Consider the following 21,803-nt stretch of genomic DNA (forward strand, 5'->3'; position numbering starts at 1 on the left):
TAATGATCAGCCTCATGGATTAGCTTTTAGTACCAACAATGGTCCATGTTCTTGGATGTGGTTCCTTAGAAGGAGAGGTGCCCTCAGACATACCACAAAGTGCTCAAGTAATGGACCATTGATACTCGCCTGCCTAGGATAAACTGATGCGGCCTGGGTTTGGGAAGCTATGGATGACAACAGCTTGGGAGGTGACAGGCCTCACTATGATGAGTAGATATCTTCTCATTAAACAAGCCTGTTTTCATGTTGAATGAACAACTTATAGAAGACATGTGAATGAAAGTCAAATGTGGGGCTAGAGATATAGCTCAGTCGGTAGAATGCTTGCCTCACATGCACAAGGTCATGGGTTCAATCCCCAGCACTACAAAAGGAAAAAAAAAAAAAAGTCAAATGTGTGCAAGATACTGATGCCTTGTTCTTTGGCACAGCTCAAACACTTCTGAAAATGAAGCAAGTGAAAATGAATCTATAAAAAATAGTGCAAAAAAGGTATGTGGGATTATTATCTCTTCTTAATTTGTAAGGTATTTCGTACTTTATTTATATTGGATGCAAATAGAGAAACTGTTCTGTAAACTATCTCATTTCCTATTTAGATTTGATGTAAGTAGGGAAAATATTCTGTAGCCACACTTTCCACTGATGGTGTATGTTATAGTATTTTTATATCTGAAGTATTTTTTACTAAAGAAGTCTCAAATCTCTATGTTCCTAGTCAGTTTTCATGGCATTTATATTAAACACATTTTAGTCATTAGTTTGTGATTTATAAAGACAGAATTCTGGGGCATCAGTGGTCTTTAGTCTAGGTCTCTCCTAGCCATTGATCATGTCGCCATTTACCTATTAGGTTCAGTTCTAATGTGTGAGAAATGTGAACTCTGTAGTTTTCTATTAAAATAGGAACCAAAAGCATTTGTGTTTTCTAAGGCAGTAATGCTGTTTTCCTCATAGCCAAGAAAACTCAAGCCCATTAGTGAGTCGGAAAGCAGTGAAGAAGATAACATAAGAAGAAAAGTTAAATTGGCAGAGAAAGTAAGTACACAGCAACACGCAGCTGCTCCAGATGTGGCCTCTTCAGGATGTGCAGAGAAGCCAGCTGAATCAGTCCCTCCTCAAAGTCTGGGACCCCTCAGGGACCAGTCCTCTGTTGAAAAAGAGAGTCATGCAACACAAAGTCAACTGGTACGTGCAGAGAAAAAAGTTTATTGAAAAACAGGAGGAAAGGAAAACATTTTCTTTCTTCATGTCTTTTAAAAAAGTTATTAAAAATAATGAATTTCATAATTTTATGAAAAATAATGCATTTCATAATTTTTATTTAAATTATTGCTTATTTTAGAAAACCAGAAGATATGGAAAGGAAGACAAATCCACCTACACTTTCATAACCCAAAAATAATCATGTATTTTCCTTCATACATCAGGCTCTTTCATTGTACTTTTCTCTAAAAGAGATCACTACTTGACATTACATTTTCTACAGTGTCATTTTCACGAAAACATAACCTTCCATTCATGGAAGTGCCATAGTATAATTAATATCTTTTTGTGTGTGTGTGTGTGTGTTGCTGGGGATTGAACCCAGGGTCTTGTGAATGCCAGGCAAGCACTCTACCAACTGAGCTATAGTTAATGTACCAACCCCAGCCCTAGTTAATCTCTTATTGATGAACAATCACAATTTAAAAATTTTTTGGTGCTTTGATAGGGCTGGGGTTGTGGCTCAGTGGTAGAGCACTTGTCTAGTATGTGTGAGGCACCAGGTTCAATCCTCAGTACCATATAAAATAAATAAATAAATAAATAGATAGATAAAGGTATTAGGTCTATCTACAACTAAAATAATATTTTTTAAAAAATTTGGTGCCTTGACAAATTTCTTACAGCTCAATTTCTGCATACCCTTGATCGTTTCCTTAGGAAAAAAATCACTCACATATGTATATTTAAAGGTAAAGTAAAATGCAATTGCCAATAGGAGTGGGGGATCACTCTCACAAGATTTCTGGGTCATATTTGTTCTAAGGTTTTTACATATCATTTGATCGTGTTTTTCATATGCCATTTCATTCAGTTGGCTTAATGTTTTGAATAATTCATTCTCATGTTTGAAAAATGTCCCTTCTCCTCTGTCTTCTGCCTTCCAGCTTCCCACTTACTAAACACAGATAACATCATAATTAATTTCCGTATGTTCTTTCTCAGAGTTTTCATCTTCATATGCAAATATGAATGTATTTTTTTATTCTTATACAAATAAAAGCATATTACACAGGAGGGTCTGTCTTGGTGACATCCATGAGTACTTTAACTTTGTAGTTGTTGAATATATTTTTCTGTAAATATGAGTTGAGGTCAAGGCAGTTGATAGTGTAGTTCAGATATCGTGTCTCCTTCCTGTGGCTACTTCTTTTTATTGTTGCTTTGGGGAAGGGGATGGTAGTCTATATCAGTCACATAGAGAGGATGTCTATTAACTTCACAGCTTCATGGATTTTCTTTAGTTCTTTGAAGCTTGGGCTGTTTTTTTTAATTACCCAAAACTTTTTATTAATATTTTTAATCAAGAGCTCATAATTGGGTACATATATGGGGTATGATATGATGTTTTGATATATGTACATGATGAAGAATGATTAAATCAAGTTAATATATCTGTAACCTTTTTGTGGTGAAATGTCTGAAATTTACTCAGCTATTTCTCAAAATACACTTTATTTTTTAACTATAGTCACTAGGCTGTGCACTAGTCTAAACGTATTCTTCCTGTCTAACTGAAACGTGTTTTTTTAGCCAACATCTTGGTGCCCCTGCCCTGGCCTCTGGTAGCCACCATTCTATTCTTTATATAGCAGTTTTTAATTACATGCTTATTTAAAGTTGTTTCTTCTTTTTAAGGAATGGCTTCTATTATCTTAATGGAATGTTCCCCTTTAATATCTTATAATATTTTTTATCTTGAAAATCTATATGGTCTGATGTTAGCATGGCCAGAGGTGCTTTCTTATGTTTCCTTTGCATGGTGAATCTTTTTTTATCCATTTACATTCAATCTGTGTTTTTTTTTTGGGGGGGGGGTTTGTTTGTTTTTTGCCTTTAGAATATCTTTTTTATAGACAATTTAACAATCTCTCCCTTTTAATTGGATTGCTTGGTATATTTAGTTTTTAAATTATTATTTTTTACTAGTACATTAAAGTTATAATATATAACAGAGGATTCATTATGCCATATTTCTACCTGCACCAATCTCATTCCACTGTTATATATTATAACTTTAATGTATTCTACTGATCTCCCTTCTAATACTGGTATTTTAATTAGTACACTATAATTATAGCTGGGATTCATTGTGGTATATTTATTTGTACATGGACACAGCATAATTTGGTGGATTTTTTTCGCCAGTACTTGTAGTTACTGATAGGTTAGGTTTTGAACCCACTGTCTTGCTATTTATTTTCCATCTGTCCCTTCTGTTTCTTTAGCTTTGTTGCTCCTCTAAAAATACATTTATTTCAATGTAATTTTAAACATGGTTAGGTTCAAGTTGTCCCACTTACTCCTTGTTTTACATTTACTCCTCTATATTTTTGTCCTTCTGTTACTAATTTTGGTTTCTTTACGTATTTTGTTGTTGTTGTTGTTGTTGTTGTTGTTCTCTATTGGCTTCTTAGCTATGCCACTTTTAAGTTTTTATTTTAGTGTGTTAAAAATATAGATCCTTAAATTAACAAAGTTTATTACTACTTTATGTATTTCTCATAATTAATTACTATTCACTATATAAATGTATTACGTAACAACATTATATTTCCATTTATTCACCCCATCCTCTGCTATTTTGCTCATAGGTTTTAATTCTACTGAAATTATAAATCTAACTTTACAATGTTGTCATTTTTGCTTGTAACAATTATCTTTTAAGGAAATTATAAAGGGAAAAATATAGTCTTTACTCGTCTTCCTGTTCTTTTACCATCTTATAAATATGTATTTCTATCTAATACCTTTTCCCTTCAGACTATAGAACATCGTCTGGCATTTCTCTGCTGGTGACAGATTCTCTCAGATTTTGTTTTTCTAAAACTGTTTCACTCTACCACCCCCCAATTGACCATGTGCATGCAAGTTATATTGGCAAAAAATAATGCCACAGCCACTAGAAGCTGCAAGAGACAAAAAATCTCCAAGATGGCAACTACTGAGCTACATTCTCAGCCTCATCCCTTATTTTAAAGCATATCTTTAATATGTTCCTTTTCTTTGGCTATTGTTGAGATTATATCTTTATCCTTAGTTTTCATCATTTTAACTTTGATATGGCTATGTATTATATTGTATTTATCTTACATGGGGCTTGATGAGTTTTTCAGATCTGTAAATCAGGGAAATTTCAGTCAATATTTCTTCAAATACAGTTTTCTTGTGGTTCTCACTCTCTTCATTTTGAACTTGTATTTATTTTAAATCACAAGATATTTTTAGGTCCCTGAGACTCTGGTCCTTTTAAAATCTATTTTCTCTGTAATCTGCAAATTGGATAGAATTTTATTGTTCTGTCTTCAAATTCACTATTTTTTGCCATTATAGCTTGCAATTAAGTCCATATGGATTGGGATGAATGGTGCTCCTCGCCAAAAGATTTGCCTATGTCCAATTCCAGATTACTCTGTATTTCGTGGGTGTGCCCAAATGTCTTCACAAGAATCCTTGTAAGAGAGGCAGAGGAAGATTAGACAGAGAAGACAATGTGAAGACAGAGGAAGAATTGAGTGATATGGCTTAAGCCTAGGAATGCCACAGCCACTAGAAGCTGAAAGAGATTTTCCCTCAGCCCCCTGGAGAGAGCGCTATCCTGCTGATGCCTCTGTTTTTTTTTTGTTTTTTTTTTTTTTTTTTGGCCCATTGGAGCTAATTTCCAAAATTCTAGTCTTCATAACTCTCAGAGGATAAATTTCTGCTGTTTTGAGGTACCAAGTTTGTGATAGTTTGTACTGATGTACCACCTAATGATTTTTCTCTTTCTAGCTATGTGCTTTTGCTTCCAAAATTTACATTTAGCTCTTTTCTTGTAATTTCTGTTTCTCTGAGGAGATTCTCAATTGAGTTATGACCATCATTTCCTTTACATCCTTAGACATAATTATGATAGCTGCTTTAAAATCTTTGTTTTCTAACTGCATTATCTGGGCTTCTTCAGATCAGTTTCTGTTGGGTGCGTTTTTTCTGTCTTGACTGGGTCATATTTTCCTGTGTGATAATTTTTAATCTAATAGATATATAATAGACATTGTTGTTGATAGGTTGTTGAGGCACTGAATTCTATGTCATCTTGTGAGTATTGTTACCTTTTACTTTAGCAGGTTTGGCTAATCATCGTGAAGTTCTATAGGCTTTGTTGGGGACGGTTTGTGAAAAATCCTGAGGTGTTTTCTAAATATTTCTAATTTTAGACTCACCTCTGTATATGTTCTCAGTTACTGTGTAACAAATTACTGAGGAAGTAGTGGGTTGACCTCATATGCATAAGACCCTGGGTTCAATCCCCAGCACCACACACACACACACACACACACACACACACACACACAAAGTCGTTGAAATAACTTGTTTATTACCTCACATTTTCTTTTTCTTTTTTTTAAATATTTATTTTTTAGTTTTACACAATGCCTTTGTTTTATTTTTTATGTGGTTCTGAGAGGGCCTCGCACGTGCTAGGTAAGAGCTCTACAGATGAGCCACAACCCCAGCCCAATTACCTCACATTTTCTGTAGGTTAGAAGTGCACCCTCTACTCAGCTTGATTCTCTGCTCAGGGTCTCGTACAGCTGAAATCAAGGTCTATGGCAGGACTGAAATCTCATCTGAGACTCAGGGTCTTCATCTAAGATTTTGACTGAGGTCCTTATTTTCTCTCTACTTGGAAGCTGTGTAGCTTTCAGCTCCACAGGCTGCCCTCAGGCACTAGTCATGTGACCCTTTTTCAGCAAGGCCTGTTCCTCTTCAAAGCCAGCCAGACACCTCTGCAGAATACCACAGCAGATTCTTATGTGATACTTGCAATCAAGGGAGCAATGCCCATCAGGCACAAGTGCCACCCACACTCAAGGGCAGTTTGATTATACAAGTTACCCAAGTTATCTTAGAATTTTGCTCACCATAGTCTCCACTCTGGCTCACTGGTAGACCTGGTCAGAGATTGGTTTTAGGCTTTGATAGGGTGGCTCTAGAACAGGCCTTACTCTAGGGCAGTGTTTCTCAACCTGTTTTCATTATTGTCCTCCCTAAGAAGCTTTTTTTTGGGGGGGAGGGGGGTTACTGGGGATTGATCTCAGGGGCACTCAGCCACTGAGCCACATCCCAGCCCTATTTTGTATTTAGAGACAGTGTCTCACTGAGTTGCTTAGCGCCTCACTGTTGCTAAGGCTGGCTTTGAACTCTCAATCCTCCTTTTTCAGCCTTCCAAACTGCTGGGATTACTTACAGGCGTGCACTACTGTGCCTGGGTCCTAAGAAGCTTTTTTAAATAGGCATTTTTCCTCCTTATCATCCTCCCCCCAAAACACAGTGAACCAGTTTTTACCCCATGGAGAGCAATATGGTCTTGTCTGAGAGCTCATGCTCTAATAGTTTATAGTTCTTATCCCTAAGTATGGATCCTTCTGCCTGACCACTTGTCAGTGAGAGCTCTGCAGTTAGCCACTTGTCAATACAGTAAACCAGTTAGCCAGTTGAGAGCTCTGCATTTTCTACATCTAATTTCCTTGTCTTCTTTTATCTGTTAGGTTGTTAATCCCACGATAACCCCTTTCTTGTAAACTTTCTATAGTCTCGCCCTTCATGTGTGTGTATAGTACTTATTTGAGGACTTTTTGGGGACCCCCACACAAACTCCTGATGCTCTGAATAGCTTATTCCAACTGCATCAGCTGCCCCAGACTATGCTTCCCCCGAGAGAGACTACCTAAATGCAGGATAACCTTTACTCACCATACATTTCCTTCCATAACTTTTGTGACCACCATCCCTTGGAATCCCAATTTCTGTTCCTTTCTACAACTTGGGATGATACATATGTTTCCATCATCTGACCCTTTCAAGTCTCATGCTCTCTGAGACTTCTGTGCAAGAACTCCTATGCATGTTAGGTAATTAAACATGGGTTTTCTCTTATGTCAGTTTCATTGCATCCCAGCCAAAAAAAAAAACCAGAAAGAAATGCGGGAGGGGCTGGGAATGTGGCTCAAGTGGTAGCACACTCACCTGGCATGCGTGAGGCACTGGGTTCGATCCTCAGCACCACATACAAATAAAATATTGTGTCCACCTTAAGAACTTCAAAAAATATATTAAAGAAATGCGGGAGCCATTTTCTCTTTCATACATGAGCTATAACGGCTGGTATTTCATCATGATACAGCAGAAAACTTCCTTCATTGCAATCATTCCTTTTTTTTTTTTAATATACCTTTATTTTATTTATTTTTATGTGGTGCTGAGGATCAAACCCAGAGCCTCACACTTGCTAGGCGAGGGCTCTACTGCTGAGCCACAACCCCAGTCCCATTGCAGCCATTCTTAAAAATCAACCAAAAGCTTTAATTTTCCCAGTGTTTCATATATTAATTTATATAGCATAAAAATAATTTAGAATTAGGTGATAATTATAGCTAAATATTGATTGACAATTTGATAATATGGTCTTAAGGGTCTTAATCCTTATGTTAAAAATTTTTCTTAACACTACCCGCACCTCCGGTAGAAAACGCAGAAAAAAGGGAAAATATCTCCTGGAAAAAGGAAGAAATCAAGAAGAGAAGCCATCGACTCAGGTACAAATTTTGTCACTCATTCAAGGAATTCATGAAAGAAAATTTGTTTTAATTTTTTAAAGTAGCATTAGTAGAAGTAGTAAATTGCCACTGTGAAAAATTAAGGATGTGTGACTTTGGAGTGACATTTTTTTCTAGTGTATTGCCATGAAAATTTTCAACATGTAGCAAATCTGAAAGAATTTTAGAATTTATATTCATGGGCTACCACCTGTTTCAGAGTTGACATTTTATTATAGTTGCTTTATCACCTATTAATTCATTTTGACTTTTAGTGTATTTTAAAATAAATTGTAGACATCAGCTCTTCTGAAATACTTTAGCTTCCATGTCAATAATTAAGAGTTCAGTATTTGTCAACCATTTTTTCTTACAATGCAAAGTGCACATACAAAACGCTGAAATCTGAGGTGTGTCGTTGCTGAGTTTGGGGAAATGCAAACATATAACTCAAACCACTATCAAAATATATATGCTTGCCATTGTTCTAGAAAGTTTTTCTATGTATCTGTCAGTCCACTCCTCCACAGCCCCAGAGGCAATTTCTTGGGATTGTTTTTTCTACCATAGATTAGTTGTGCATGCTCGAGAATTTCATATACATGAAATCACATAGTATGTACTCTTGAGATTCATTCACACTGTTTTGAGTCTTTCTTATTACTGTGTAGTATTTCCCTGCGTGACTATACCACAACTTATCCAGTGTCTATGATGGACAACTGACTCATTTCCAGGTTTTGGCTATTATAAGTAAAGCCACTATGAACACTTTTTATTTATTTATTTATTTATTTATTTATTTATTTATTTATTTGGTCCTAGGGATGCTCTATCACTGAGGTACATCTCCATTTTTATTTTTTTTTATTTTGAGATAGGGTCTTGCTAAGTTGCTGCAGCTGGCAAAAGTAGCTGATGATAAGAAACCATAAAGAAAGGCACAAAATTAAAAAAAAAATCTGAAAAAAGATACTATATGTGATTAGCAAACTCCTAAAAATGAATAAAAAGACAATTAGAAAATTGGGCAGATGACATCAATAAATTTTAACTGAATAGCAAACAGAGTAGAATAAACTTGAAGAATCCATCTCTGTATTAGTCACCTTTCTGCTCCTACAATACTGCCTCTAAGAGAAAAGATTTGTTTTGGCTCTCAGTTTTGGAGGTCCGTTGTGATTAGTTGGCCCCCTTGCTGTGGGCCTGTGGTGAGACCCTCCATCACATCAGGAGCATGTGGCACTGCAAAACTTCCCACCCTATGATGGGGATGCAAGAGAGTAAGAGGAAAAGGCCAGGTCCCACATTTCCCATAACCTCCTTCTAGGGCACACCCCAGTGACCTAATGCCCCCCCCCATTATAGCCCACCTCTCAAAGGTCCCACTACCTCCCAATAGTGTCCTTAACACATGGGCCTTTGGGGACACTCACATCCAAACTACAGCGATCACTAATCATAGAAATCTAAGTTACTACTACAGTGAGCCACCTTGTCACACCTACTAGACTGGCAAATATTTTAGTCTCAATTTCATATATAATGGAGATTACCATCAGTGTAAATCCTTAATTGCAGGTATAAAAAGATAGAATTTTTTTTACAATCACCTGGACAACTCTGGTAATGTTGAAAATGAGACCAAACAAAACCTATAGTTGCTTGTGGCTACATTTATTAGCAATCCTTATTACCTGTCGAAGAAACGTGTATTTTAGTGTTCTGACATTATTTTTTATGCTAGCAAAACCTATCATAGTAGAAATTATGGATAAGTCATGGTATATTTTCTACCAGAATGAAATACAAAGTAAAATATTTTTTGGTCCATCAACATAAATATGAAAACATCAAAAACATGCAAAACTGAACTATATTGTTTAGGATTATATTCATGTGCTATAGAATCAACTAATAAGATAAATGCAAAATGCAGAATAGTATGTGGCAGGGGATACAAGTTGAGGGTACATAGGATGCCTAATATCTTATTAATGTTCTCTTTATTAAGTTGTACTGTGGGCCTATGGGTATTCCTTTTATTATTCATCTTTACATCACACATACATAAATGTTTTTGTGTATATAAAATATCTCATAATAAAAAATAAATTCTAATGACAGAATAAGAAATGTTGAATCAAAAAAGAATGGGCATAGTGGCGCATGCCTATAATCCCAGCAGCTCAGAAGGCTGAGGCAGGAGGATTACAAGTTCAAAGCCAGCCTCAGCAATTTAGCAAGACCCTAAGCAACTTAGTGGGACCCGGTCTCAAACATAAAAAAAGGGGGGTGGGATGCTGGGAATATGGTTCAGTGGTTAAGCACCCCTGGGTTCAATCCCTGATACCCCCCCATAAAAAAATAAGGTGGACAGGCTGCATATAATGGTTCTTAATTAAACTTTAAAAATCTATTAAGCTATTAAGAGCTTAAGGAAGATTTTTATTTGGACTATTAATAAAATACTTAGTATTACTTAATTTAGAAAAACCAGACTTCTTTTGGTTTTGTTTTTTTTGTTTTTGTTTTTTGGTACAAGAGATTGAACTTGGGCACTTGGCCACTGAGCAACGCCCTCAGCCCTATTTTGTATTTTATTCACTGAATTCCTTAGCACTCACCTTTTGCTGAAGCTGGCTTTGACCTCATGATCCTTCTGTCTCAGCCTCCCAAACTGCTGGGATTATAGGCTTGTGTGTCACCGCACCTAGCCAGACTACTTTTGATAGATTATTGGTTTATCCAAAGATCCTAGTAAGTTGAGCTTAACTGAGCGAGGATTTGGGAATTGGGATAGTGGCTGAATTGGGCTGAGTTGCATTGTGGCTCTAGTCTAGAAGCCTTAACAGAGTACCTTTCACTAATTCCTGTTTCTAGTTTGTAAATTAATAGCAATGAAACAACAGAATATTTACTGTGTGCTAGTCATTACACTGAGTGTTTAATATCATCCTTACTCCAGTCCTCATAATAAACCTATGGGGGATAGATGCTATTGTTTTCCCCATTTTTACAGATAAACAAATTGAGACGTAGGTCAAAATACTTGTCTGAGCTTGCATACCTTAACTGGGATCAGCCAGTGTTTCAGGCATCTATTAATGCATAACAAAGTACCCCACACTTTGTTATTTAAAATAACAGTCAAAAAACTACAGTCTACAGTCCAAATATGACCCTTGCCTTTTGTTGAAAATAAACTTTTATCGGGACATAGCCAGATTCATTCATTTGAACACATTCATGCTACAATGGTAGGGCTGAGTAGTTGGCTCATAAAGCCAATAGTAGTTACTATTTGGCACTTTACAGAAGGTTGCCAATAGAATCATAACCACCACCATTTGATCACCTCACAGTTTTACTTTGGGCAGTTCTAATTTGCTACCTTCATTTGGTGACTGGGCTGAGTAGAAGTCTGAGTAGGCTCCATTCATGTGTGTGGTGGTGCATGGAGTTAGTTACCGCATGTGATTTTTTTCTTTTTTTCTCCATGTGGCTAGCTTGGGCTTTCCTGTTGTTTGGCAGTCAGAATTTCACATGATGGTTGACTTCCAAAAGGGAGCATATAAGGAGGGAAAAAGTAGAAGCTGCAGATCTTTTTAAGACCTGGCCTTGGAAGTGGTACTGTATCACTCCATCATGTCCTATTGATCAAGCCAGTCATCAAGGAAGGGAAATGGGAAAAAGTGGCAAAGAATTTGTGGCTGTTATTAATCCATGTCGGTCAAGCATTGGACTCAGGTCAGTGTGAATCCATATGCCATCAGCTTTGCAGTATTAAATAAGGAAGTAATTATGGAAAAAGGACGATCCTGTCACTGGTTTCCATTGGTTTGTTAACAGTATACAAAAAATTTGGATATTCATTCAAAATTAACTGATGATAATACCTTACAAATGCATAGTAATTTATAGCTTTTGTAAATGTACTCATAGGTATTTTCTTACTTGAGTCAATATCACAACAAAAGCCAGAACTTATTTTTGTGGAATTGAAGTTGAACTCCACCACTCAACTCCATCCTCACCCCTTTTATAGGTTTCCTTTTAAGAGATTCTCACTAAATTGTCAAGGCTATCCTTGAACTTGATACCCTTTTGCCTCAACCTCTGGAGTTACTGGGATTATAGGCATGTGCCACCACACCTGGTTGGTAGAACATATTTCATTTCTTCAGTTTCACTATTGAGGAAACTGGGCCCTGGGTGGTTAAATATTTGCTAAGGTGTCAAGACTAGTAAGAAAGAAGCTCAAATGAGAACCTAGGTTTTCAGATTGCTAGTCGAGCATATTACTATGTTACAAATTTTTAAATTAATGTGTTCAGTAGTCTTGATGTATTCTACATGGCTTATCAGATAATTAAAATTTAGAAAATACAACTGAGAGATGTTTATCACCAGTTGTGTTGTTAAATAATAGCAGACTATTCAAAAAAGGCCCAGCAAGGTATTAAGGGCAGCGATGCTTTTGATTACTTGTGCAAAAATAGAAGAACTGAACTAGGTGTGGTGGCACATGCCTATAATCCCAGCAGCTCGGGAGGCTGAGGCAGGAGGATCCTGAGTTCAAAGCCAGCCTAAGCAATGGGGAGGCCCTAAGCAACTCAGTGAGACCCTGACTCCAAATAAAATACAAAATAGGGCTGAGGATGTGGCTCAGTGGTCAAGTGCCCCTGAGTTCAATCCCCCTACTCCCCTACCCCCCAAAATGGGAGAACCAGGTGGACAGTAGTAAGAGTGAGAGCTTAGATGGGTTTGTGGGACTGTGCCTGGATGGGAAGAAGTATGGCTTCTCCCAGATTCTTTGGTGATAGGTCTCTAGCAATTTGCTAGGACTATTTTTATTTTCAGAACCTTTGACCTAAAGCCAAATTATGAAAAATCAGTGTATTAAATTGACTTATCTTAATATTCTAGAAACTTCCGAAAGTGTGCATATTTGGTGTCTAGAAGGGAGGAAGACCAGAGACATCATGGAATTGGATATTGTTTTGTCTGCATTTGAGAAAACCATTGTAGAATATAAGTAAGTCTTCTGATGTTTGCCTGATGAATTTCTCCTGAAGCATTCTTCTGCTCATCGCACCATTTTTTGATATGTAGTGTTTTTGCTATCATTGCACTATAGATATTTTTATATCTATTAAACATATTTTTATTAGGCTGATTTCAAACTATTGAAGCATCTTGTCTAAAATATATTTCCTATGGACTCTCTTATCTAACATGTGTTCCATTTTGAAATAGTGCATTCCCCCTATGTTGTTATTTTAGCCTTTGAGTTTGTTGCCCTCTGTGGCTGTTGGCTTCTGGTCAGACTGTAAAAGGCCAGTCAGCTCCCATGATTGAAAGGTTTGGAGGTACATGAGCCCCTGGGCTTGAGCCCTCAGTCATCGTGTAGAATAGCCCATCAGGTCAGGACTTCACCCTGTGTCCAGAGAGAAACAGACTCAAGAGTCAACCTTTGATTGTCATTCTCCAGCCTGGGGGGCTGGTGGGAGACAGTGAAGAAACAGCTACACAAAGTCATTCTCCACCTGTGTTTTCTCCAGACTTTACAAGCACAGGCCCCAGTTTTATTCTTGTTTTTCGTTGTTGTAGTTGTTGTTTTCTTCCTTTTCTTTCCTGAAGTCCTTGAGGTTTAAAAAAAAAAAAAGGTATTATCAAAACTTCAGGAGCTGGGGATATAGCTCAGTTGGTAGAGTGCTTGACTCTACAAGGCACTGGGTTCAATCCCCAGCACCACCAAAATAATGCAAACTGGCAGAGTGAGCCCGAGATGTGGTTCAGCCAGCTATCCCTGAGAACATCACTGAGGAGGACAGCAGTGAGGTCAGAGGATGGGGTGTGGATTCAGAGGAAGAATAGAGAACTGGCAGCTCAGGAGACAAGGAGGCTTGAAGCAGAAGGCACAGACTACAACACAGAGTGCTGGGGAGGACACAGGCAGGAAAAAATAACAAGAACAGAGGAACATCTCTGAGCCCCTCTGTGTTTAAACCAGGGATATCCCTCAGTTCTGCCCCAGGACTTACTTAGTCCCACACTGCCCTGGGGGATTTTTGGCCACTGTCTTAGTCAGCTTTTTCATCACTGTGACCAAAAGACCCAACCAGAACAACATAGAGGGGCTTACAGTTTAAGAGGTCTCAATCCATAGATGGTTGGTTCTACTGCTGTGGGCCTGAGGTAAGGCAGAAAGAAAAATCGGGGCGCAAGAGTGTGGTGGAGGAAAGCAGCGCAGGACATGACACAAGGAAGCAGAGGGAGGACTCTGCTCACCAAGGACAAAATATATGCTTCAAAGGCATTCCTCCAAAGACCTACCTCCACTCACACCTTAATCCATTATCACCCAGTTAATTCATTCAAGTGAAGCAACATGCTGATTAGGTTAAGTATGCCACTAGACCAGCAGGAGCTTCATGAAAGAAGGTTCGGTTCAAAAGAAATTGCTGGTGAGTTTTAAATTAAAGAGACAGACTCATTACCTTTAACCCCAGCTCCCAGAGGGCTTCTCCTAGCTCCCGCCTCCAGCCACCTAATGCAGTGGTGAGGTTTACAGAAGAGACTAGAGAGAGGGAGCTCACGCCAGGGAAGTGAGCTTTTATTGGGGAACAAAAAATTCAAGGGAAAATCCCATCCAATGAAGGTTAAGGGGGCAGCATCCCAAGGTCAGGGGCCAGGCACGCCTCTGCACGGATCAGCCCTTGGACCTGGGAAAGGGTGGGGAATGGCTCAGACACAGCTGTGTTTAATCTCCTCTCACCCAGCCAGGGAGGTAACTCAAATCACCTGCGAGGATGGCCTCCCACAGTTAAGGATCTCATAGCCCAATCATTTCATCTCTAAGCTTTCTTGCACTATCTCATACATCAGCTTTTGTGATATCTAAACCATGACGCCTAACATGTGCCTTCAGAAAGAAGGTTGCCATTCAGCCCAAGAGATGTCATGAAAATGTCTAGGAAAGCTAGACTTCTACCCAAAGAGGGACTTTCCCATGAGCCATAGCGTGGGACCCTAATGCCAATGTCATAATCTTAGATTTAGCAGAGCTTATTAACAATTCACCAGTAAAATCATATTTGGAATACTATTTTGTATTATAACTATTCTGATAGTTGTGGATTATAGAAGTATTTTCATATTGAGGTAAAAACACATAACAATGTATCATCAACCATTTTTAAGGATACAGTAGTGTTAACCAGATGCACCTTGTTATAACACATCTCTAGAACTTAGTTTGCAAAACTGAAATTCTGCACCCTTTAAACAACTCATCATTTCTCTCTCCTCCCCAGCAATGACATTCCACTTGCTTTATAAATTTGACTACTCATTTAAGTGGAGTCATACAGTGATTTTGTTTTGTTTTGTTGCAGTTGGCTTATTTTAATGTTTTTGAGGTTCTTCCATGATGTAGCATGTGTCAGAATATACTTCCTTTTTAAGACTGAATAATATTTCAGCATATGTATCTCACATTTTTTTTATCCATTCATTCACCAGTACACATGCATTCTCACCTTTTGACTATTGTGAATAATGCCATGAACTTTGGTGTACAAATATCTGTGTCCCTTCTTTCAGTTCTGTTGTGTCTATATCCAGAAGACTGTATGGTAATTCTGTGTTTTGAGGAACTACCAAACTGTTTTCCACAGAAGTACACCATTTTACATTTCCATCATCAATGCGTGAGAATTCCAATTCTCCACATTCTTGCTAACACTTACCTGTTTCATACACATATAATTGCCATCCTGGTGGGTATAAAATTGTGGTTTCTATTTGCATTTCCTCATGGTTGGTGTAGGTGAACATTTTCCCTTCTGTAAGGTGGCCATTCACAGACCTTCTTTAGAGAAATGTCTATTCAAGTACTTTGTCCATTATTTCCTTTCATTCTGTGGGTTGCCTTTTTTCATTGCCTTGATTGTTTCCTTTGATGTGCAGAAGTTTTTAAGTTTGATGTAGACTCATTTGTCTATTTTCTCATGATTTTTGATGTCATATGCTAGAAATTATTGCTAAATTGAGTGTCATGAAGCTTTTCTCCTAGGAGTATTATAAATTTCAGGTTCTTCCATTTAGTACTTAAAATATACTTAAGAGTTGATTTTTGTATATGGTATAATGTAAGGGTCCATCTTCATTCTTTTGCATGTGGATCCACTTTTTCCAGCACCATCGTTGGAAGAAATTATTATTGCCCATTTTGTAACCTTGGCACCCTGTCAAAGATCATAAACCCTCAAGATACGTGAGGGTTTATTTCTGGGTTCTATGTCCTGTTCTGTTGGTTTGTGTCTGTCATTCTGCCACTACCATCCTGTTTTGATTACTGTAAATCTGTAGTATGTTTTGAAATCAGAAGGTATGAGGTCCCAGCTGTTTTTCTTAAGATTGTTTTGACTACTTTGGGGATCCTTTTAATTTTAGGATATTCTATTTATGCAAAAAAATGTTGTTGGTATTATGCTAAAGATTATGTTGAATCTATGCATTGTTTTAGGTAGTATGGACATATTAGCAATATTTTATCTTCCAATCTATAAGCATGGGATGTCCATTAATTTATGTCTTCCATAAATTCTCCACATTCTCACCAACATCTGTTTTTTAGGTTTTTATTGATGTGTTTTTATAATAGTTAACCCAATGGATGTAAGTGGCATTGATTTGTATTTCCCATGTGGTTAGTATTGTGTAGCGTCTTTTCATATACTTGATGACCATTTGTACATCTTTGTTGGAGAAGATAGGCAACATAAGCAGAGACGTAAATTCTAAGGAAGAATAAAAAAGAAATGTTAGATTAAAAACAATGTACAGGTTGGATATCCCTTATCTGAAGTGCTTGGAACATTAAGTGTTTCATATTTCAGCATTTTTAAATTGGGAATATTTGCATATGCTTTATGGTTGAATATCCCTAACCTGAAAATTGGATATCTGAAATCTATAACTTACATCTAGTGTCATGTCTACTCAATGTCAGTTACTAGAGCATTTCAGATTTTGGATAAGGATACTTAACCTGCAATGGGAATCTGTAAACTACTTCATCCAACAACAGAAGAATTCATATATTTATTAAGCACACATGAAACATTCACCAAGATAGACCACATTCTATAAAACACACTTTACCAGAGTTAAATAGAAATCATATTTTGCTCACAGACCACAAATTAGAAATCAATACCAGAAAGATGGCTGGAAAATCTCAAGATGTTGGGAGATTATACAACACACTTTTTTTTTTTTTTAAGAGGGGAATTTTTTTTTTTTTTCTTGAGAGGAGAGAGAGAATTTTTTTTAATATTTACTTTTTAGTTTTCGGCAGACACAACATCTTTGTATGTGGTGCTGAGGATCAAACCCGGAACACACGCATGCCAGATGTGCTCAATACCGCTTGAGCCACATCCCCAGCCCCTATACAACACACTTCTAAAGAACAGACATACTGGTCAAAGAAAAAAATCATAAGAGAAATTTTAAAATATTATGATCTAAGTGAAAATGAAACTACAACTAATCAAAGTTTGAGGGATGCAACAAATCAGTGCCTCAATCATCTAACATTTCACCTTAGGAAATTAGTAAAAAGAAGCAAATTAAAGCCAAAGTTAATCTTTAGAAGAAAAGAATAAAAATCAGAGTAGAAAGTGATGAAGTTTAAAATAGAGAATAGAGAAAATCAACATCAAAAACCCATTCTTTGAGAAAATCAGAATAGATCAATAAGCCTCTAACCAGGCTAAGAGAAAAAAGAGAACATAAATTACTATTGTCAGAAATGAAAGGGGGGTCATCACTATAGTAAACTGCATGAATAGTAGATGGATAATAAAGGAAAACTATGAACAACTGTATGGCTACAAATTTGATAACCTAGATGAAGTCCTCAAATTCTTTGAAAGACACAGTCTGACAGTACACACAAAAGAAAAAATAGGTAATGTGAATAGGTCAGTATTTTAAAAAACTGAATCAGTAGCAACTCCCCCAAACAGATATCACTAAACCCAAATGGACTCACTGGTGAATTGCACCACATTTTTAAGGAAGAAATTAGATATTTCTCTTCAATATTTCAGAAGATAAAAGTAAAAGGAATACTTCCTAACTCATTCTGTATGGCCAGCATCACCTACTACCCAAATCAAAGACATTATTAAAAAAAAAAAAAGAAAAGTAGACCATTATCTCTCATGAAAATAGATGGAAATATTCACAAGAAAATGTTAGTAAATTGAATTCAACAATGTATGAAAAAGAATTAAACACCATCACCAAGTAGGTATGCAAAGTTAATTCAACTTTAGAAAATCATGTTTAGAAAAATTAACGTGATCATATTAATAGATTCAGGAAAAGCATTTGATAAAAATCCAATAACCATGTCATGATAAAAACTATTGGTAAAATTAGGAATACACCACTCTATTCTTTAACTTTAGATAAAGAATATCTACAAAACAAAACAAAACAAAAAAAATCCTTGGCTAACATCGTACTGAATGATAAGGAACTAGAAATTTTCCCAAGACCAGGAACTAGGAAAGGCTAGCCTGTCTCACCATTCTTTTTCAGCATCACACTGGAAGTCCTAGATAATAAGAAAAAAAGTATACAGATTGGGAAAGAAGTGAAACTGTCTTTGTTCTCAGATGACACGATCATACGATCATCTATGTAGAAAATGTGAGAGAACAGACCAAAAAACCCTTTTGGGACTAGAAATTGATTACTGCAGGGTTGCAGGATACATGGTTAGTATTCAACAGTCGGCTATTTTCCTATGTACTATCAAAAGCAAATGGAATTTTAAATTAAAAACACAAGACTATTTACATTAGCAATCCCCCCCAAAAATACTTAGGCATAAATCTCACAAACTATGTAGAAATAAAACTACAAAACTCTGATTAAAGAAATTAAGGAAGAACTGCATAAATGGAGAGAGATTTCATGTTTATGGATAGAGAAGTTTGATATTGTTAAGATGTCAAGTTCATTAAAAAACCCAGAAAGTTATTTTGTGGATATCAATAATCTGATTCTGAAGTTTATAATAGAGAGGCAAAAAAACAGAGAACAGCCAAATCAAGATGGAAGACAAAAGTTGGAGGACTAATACTACCTGACAACAAATTTACCATAAATCTATAGACAAGACAACGTGGCATTGGTAAAATAATGGATAAATCAGTGGAACTGAATACAGAGCCCAGAAACACACCCACGGAAATGTAGTCAACTGACTTTGAAAAAGGAGGAAAGACAATAAAAAGGATACAAAAGTCTTTTCAACAAATTGTGCTGAAACCGTAGGGTGTCCACATATAAAAAAAGGAAAAAAAGAATCGGAGACAAAGACCTTATATGCTTAACAATATTAACTCAAAATAAATTATAAACCCAAATATAAAATGCAAAACTATAAAACTCTTAGAACAGGAGAAGAAATAAATGATGACCTTGGATTTGAAAATAAATAATAATACCAAAAGCACTATCCACAAAAGAAAGAATTGATAAGCCAAACCTCAATAACTTTTTTTCCTCCATGTAAGACACTTTCAAGAATGAAAAGATAAGCCACAGAATAGGTGAAGATATTTGCAAAAGATGTCTGATAAGGACTGTTATTCAAAGTATACTAAGAACTCTTAGGACCCAACAGTAAGATGACAACAAATTAATGGGCCAGAGACCTAGCAGAGTGTCTACTGCTGCTAGAACACAGTCACATGTGTCTCCTTTCCAGCCAAGAGTGTTCCCACCTGGGGAACAAGAGCATGGCCACCACATCTCTTCTCCCTGGTGGCAGGGTCCCGAACCACTTTCTTCGGGTCAGCTCTATAGTTTCTGAGGCACTGGCAGATAACTTGGGGCTGCCCAGAATAAAGTCTGCTAGTCAATAGATCAGGTAGTAGGAAAAAGCCAGGATTTGCTTTAAGGATTTCTACATTACTTGGTATCACTGTGGACTTGGCTTATTCCAGGGAATTAAATGACCTGCACCAGAAGGTTTAGGGGGGGAAAAAAATTTCCTGCTGAAATGTTTCCAGTTTTGTTTTTTGAGTCTGAGAAAGGGCTACAGGTTGAATATTGTCGTCTTAGATATGTGCAGTAGTGTATGTCACATTGTGTGTTTATACACTAAGCAAATGAAGCACACCTTTCAAAATCTTTAATACCTAGTTTGATTTTTTTCCCTTTTGACTCCTTTACAGACAAAGAGTAGAATCTGAAATTTGTAAGGAAGCCATCAACAAATTTTCTTTTAATATTAAAGAAGAACTCATCAGAATGGTAAGCTTACTAACATAAATTTGTTGCTCTAAATTTTTTTAATGCTGGGGCAGCACATTGTTTAGAAAAGCTTGCACTTATTGTCAATAGGATAACAGCATGTAAAATGTGGGTAGCTCTAATGCACTGTTTTTAAACTAAAAACTTTACTATAAACTACATATGAAACTAAATGTTTCATTCAGCTTTGTTTTGCTGTAACCAAAATACCTGACAAGAACAACTGAGAGGAGGGAAAGTTTATTTGGGGCTTATGGTTTCAGAGGTCTTAGTTCATCATCCATGGCTGACTCCTCTGCTCTGAGCCCAGGTGAGGCAGAACAGCATGAGGGAAGTGCAGGGCCTGCTCCCTTCATGGCCACAGGGTAGCAGAGGAAAGGGGGAGAGCAGGGGGCTGCAGGGAAGATGAACCCTTCCAGCCATGCCCCATCTGTCTAGAGGCGCCACCTAGTTATTCAAACCAGGATGGACCATTCTCAAAATCCAATCATTTCGTTTCAATCTAACCTCTGACTATTCTGTATTAACCGGAGGTTTAGGGGGACACCTCATATCGAAACCATAACACTCTGTAACATTTAACTTTGGAAAAATTCATCTGCTTATTTTTTGTTTTGTATAGCTTAAAGAAGCCCAGATGTTGAAAAATCTGAAAAGGAAGAATGCCAAGGTAAATCATTATGTGATTAGAATTATACAAACAAGCCGGGTACAGTGGCACACACCTGTAATCCCAGCAGCTCAGGACACTGAGGCAGGAGGATGGCGAGTCCAAAGCCAGCCTCAGCAAGTGTGGCCCTAAGCAACTCAATGAGACCCTGTCTCTAAATGAAATACAAAGTAGGGTTGGGGATATGGCTCAGTGGCCAAGTGTCCCTTGGTTCAATCCCTGGTATCCAAAAAAAATATATAATCAAATAATACTGACAAATATAGAGTTAAGTAAAGATAAGACTTTTTAAAATTTGTACAAATTTTGGAATTCGTATACAATTTTTTATCTTTTTTAGTCTTTTATTTGGTTGATCTTGTGGTTGATTAAGTTAGAGAAATGTTATGCAAGGTAAAGAATGGGGATCTATGTTAGTCATCCTTCTATCACTATAGTGAAATACCTAAGATAATCAACTTAGAACAGATTAATTTGGGTTCATAGTTTTGGAGGTTCCAGTCCATGACTAGTTGACCTGTTGGTTTGGGGCCTGTGGCGAGGCAGCACATGATGGTAAGAGTGTGTGACAGAGCAAAACCACATAACATCATGCCAGCGAACACAAGAGAGCAAGCAGGGGACTGGGTTCCTACAGTTTCCTAAGGGCACACTCCAGTAACCTAAAAACTGCCCACTAAGCCACACCTAGTCTCTCTGTTTCCTGCTGCTCTTCCAGTACCTGGCATGATGTATGTGGCAGTGTTTAAATGTTTACATTAATTTAACAAATTATTGCATTACTTAGATGACTTCTGATATTGAAAGGAAAAGGCAGCGTCTCATTGAAGTCCAAGATGAACTTCTTCGGTAAGATAATACCAAAATCCTGGTTGAGAACTTTAAAGGACAGTAGTACAGTGTGTCATTTGGTAGAGTGTCATATTAAAAGCACCAGGTTA

The 21,803-nt window shown here is 37.0% G+C and overlaps 1 protein-coding gene across 1 annotated transcript in view; it reads left to right on the forward strand.

Moving 5' to 3' along the window:
• Nucleotides 1–21,803, forward strand: part of CENPU (centromere protein U) — a 38,694-nt gene that overhangs the window by 13,583 nt on the left and 3,308 nt on the right. Inside the window, exons 5-11 of the mRNA XM_081269009.1 lie at nucleotides 435–495; nucleotides 961–1,191; nucleotides 7,778–7,847; nucleotides 12,777–12,885; nucleotides 20,114–20,192; nucleotides 20,815–20,862; nucleotides 21,650–21,711. Coding sequence (XP_081125135.1) covers nucleotides 435–495; nucleotides 961–1,191; nucleotides 7,778–7,847; nucleotides 12,777–12,885; nucleotides 20,114–20,192; nucleotides 20,815–20,862; nucleotides 21,650–21,711 — 660 coding nt within the window. The remainder of the gene's footprint in view (nucleotides 1–434; nucleotides 496–960; nucleotides 1,192–7,777; nucleotides 7,848–12,776; nucleotides 12,886–20,113; nucleotides 20,193–20,814; nucleotides 20,863–21,649; nucleotides 21,712–21,803) is intronic.

This window comes from Spermophilus citellus (genome assembly GCF_964194105.1).
Source record: "Spermophilus citellus genome assembly, chromosome: 16".
Lineage (NCBI taxonomy): Eukaryota > Metazoa > Chordata > Mammalia > Rodentia > Sciuridae > Spermophilus > Spermophilus citellus.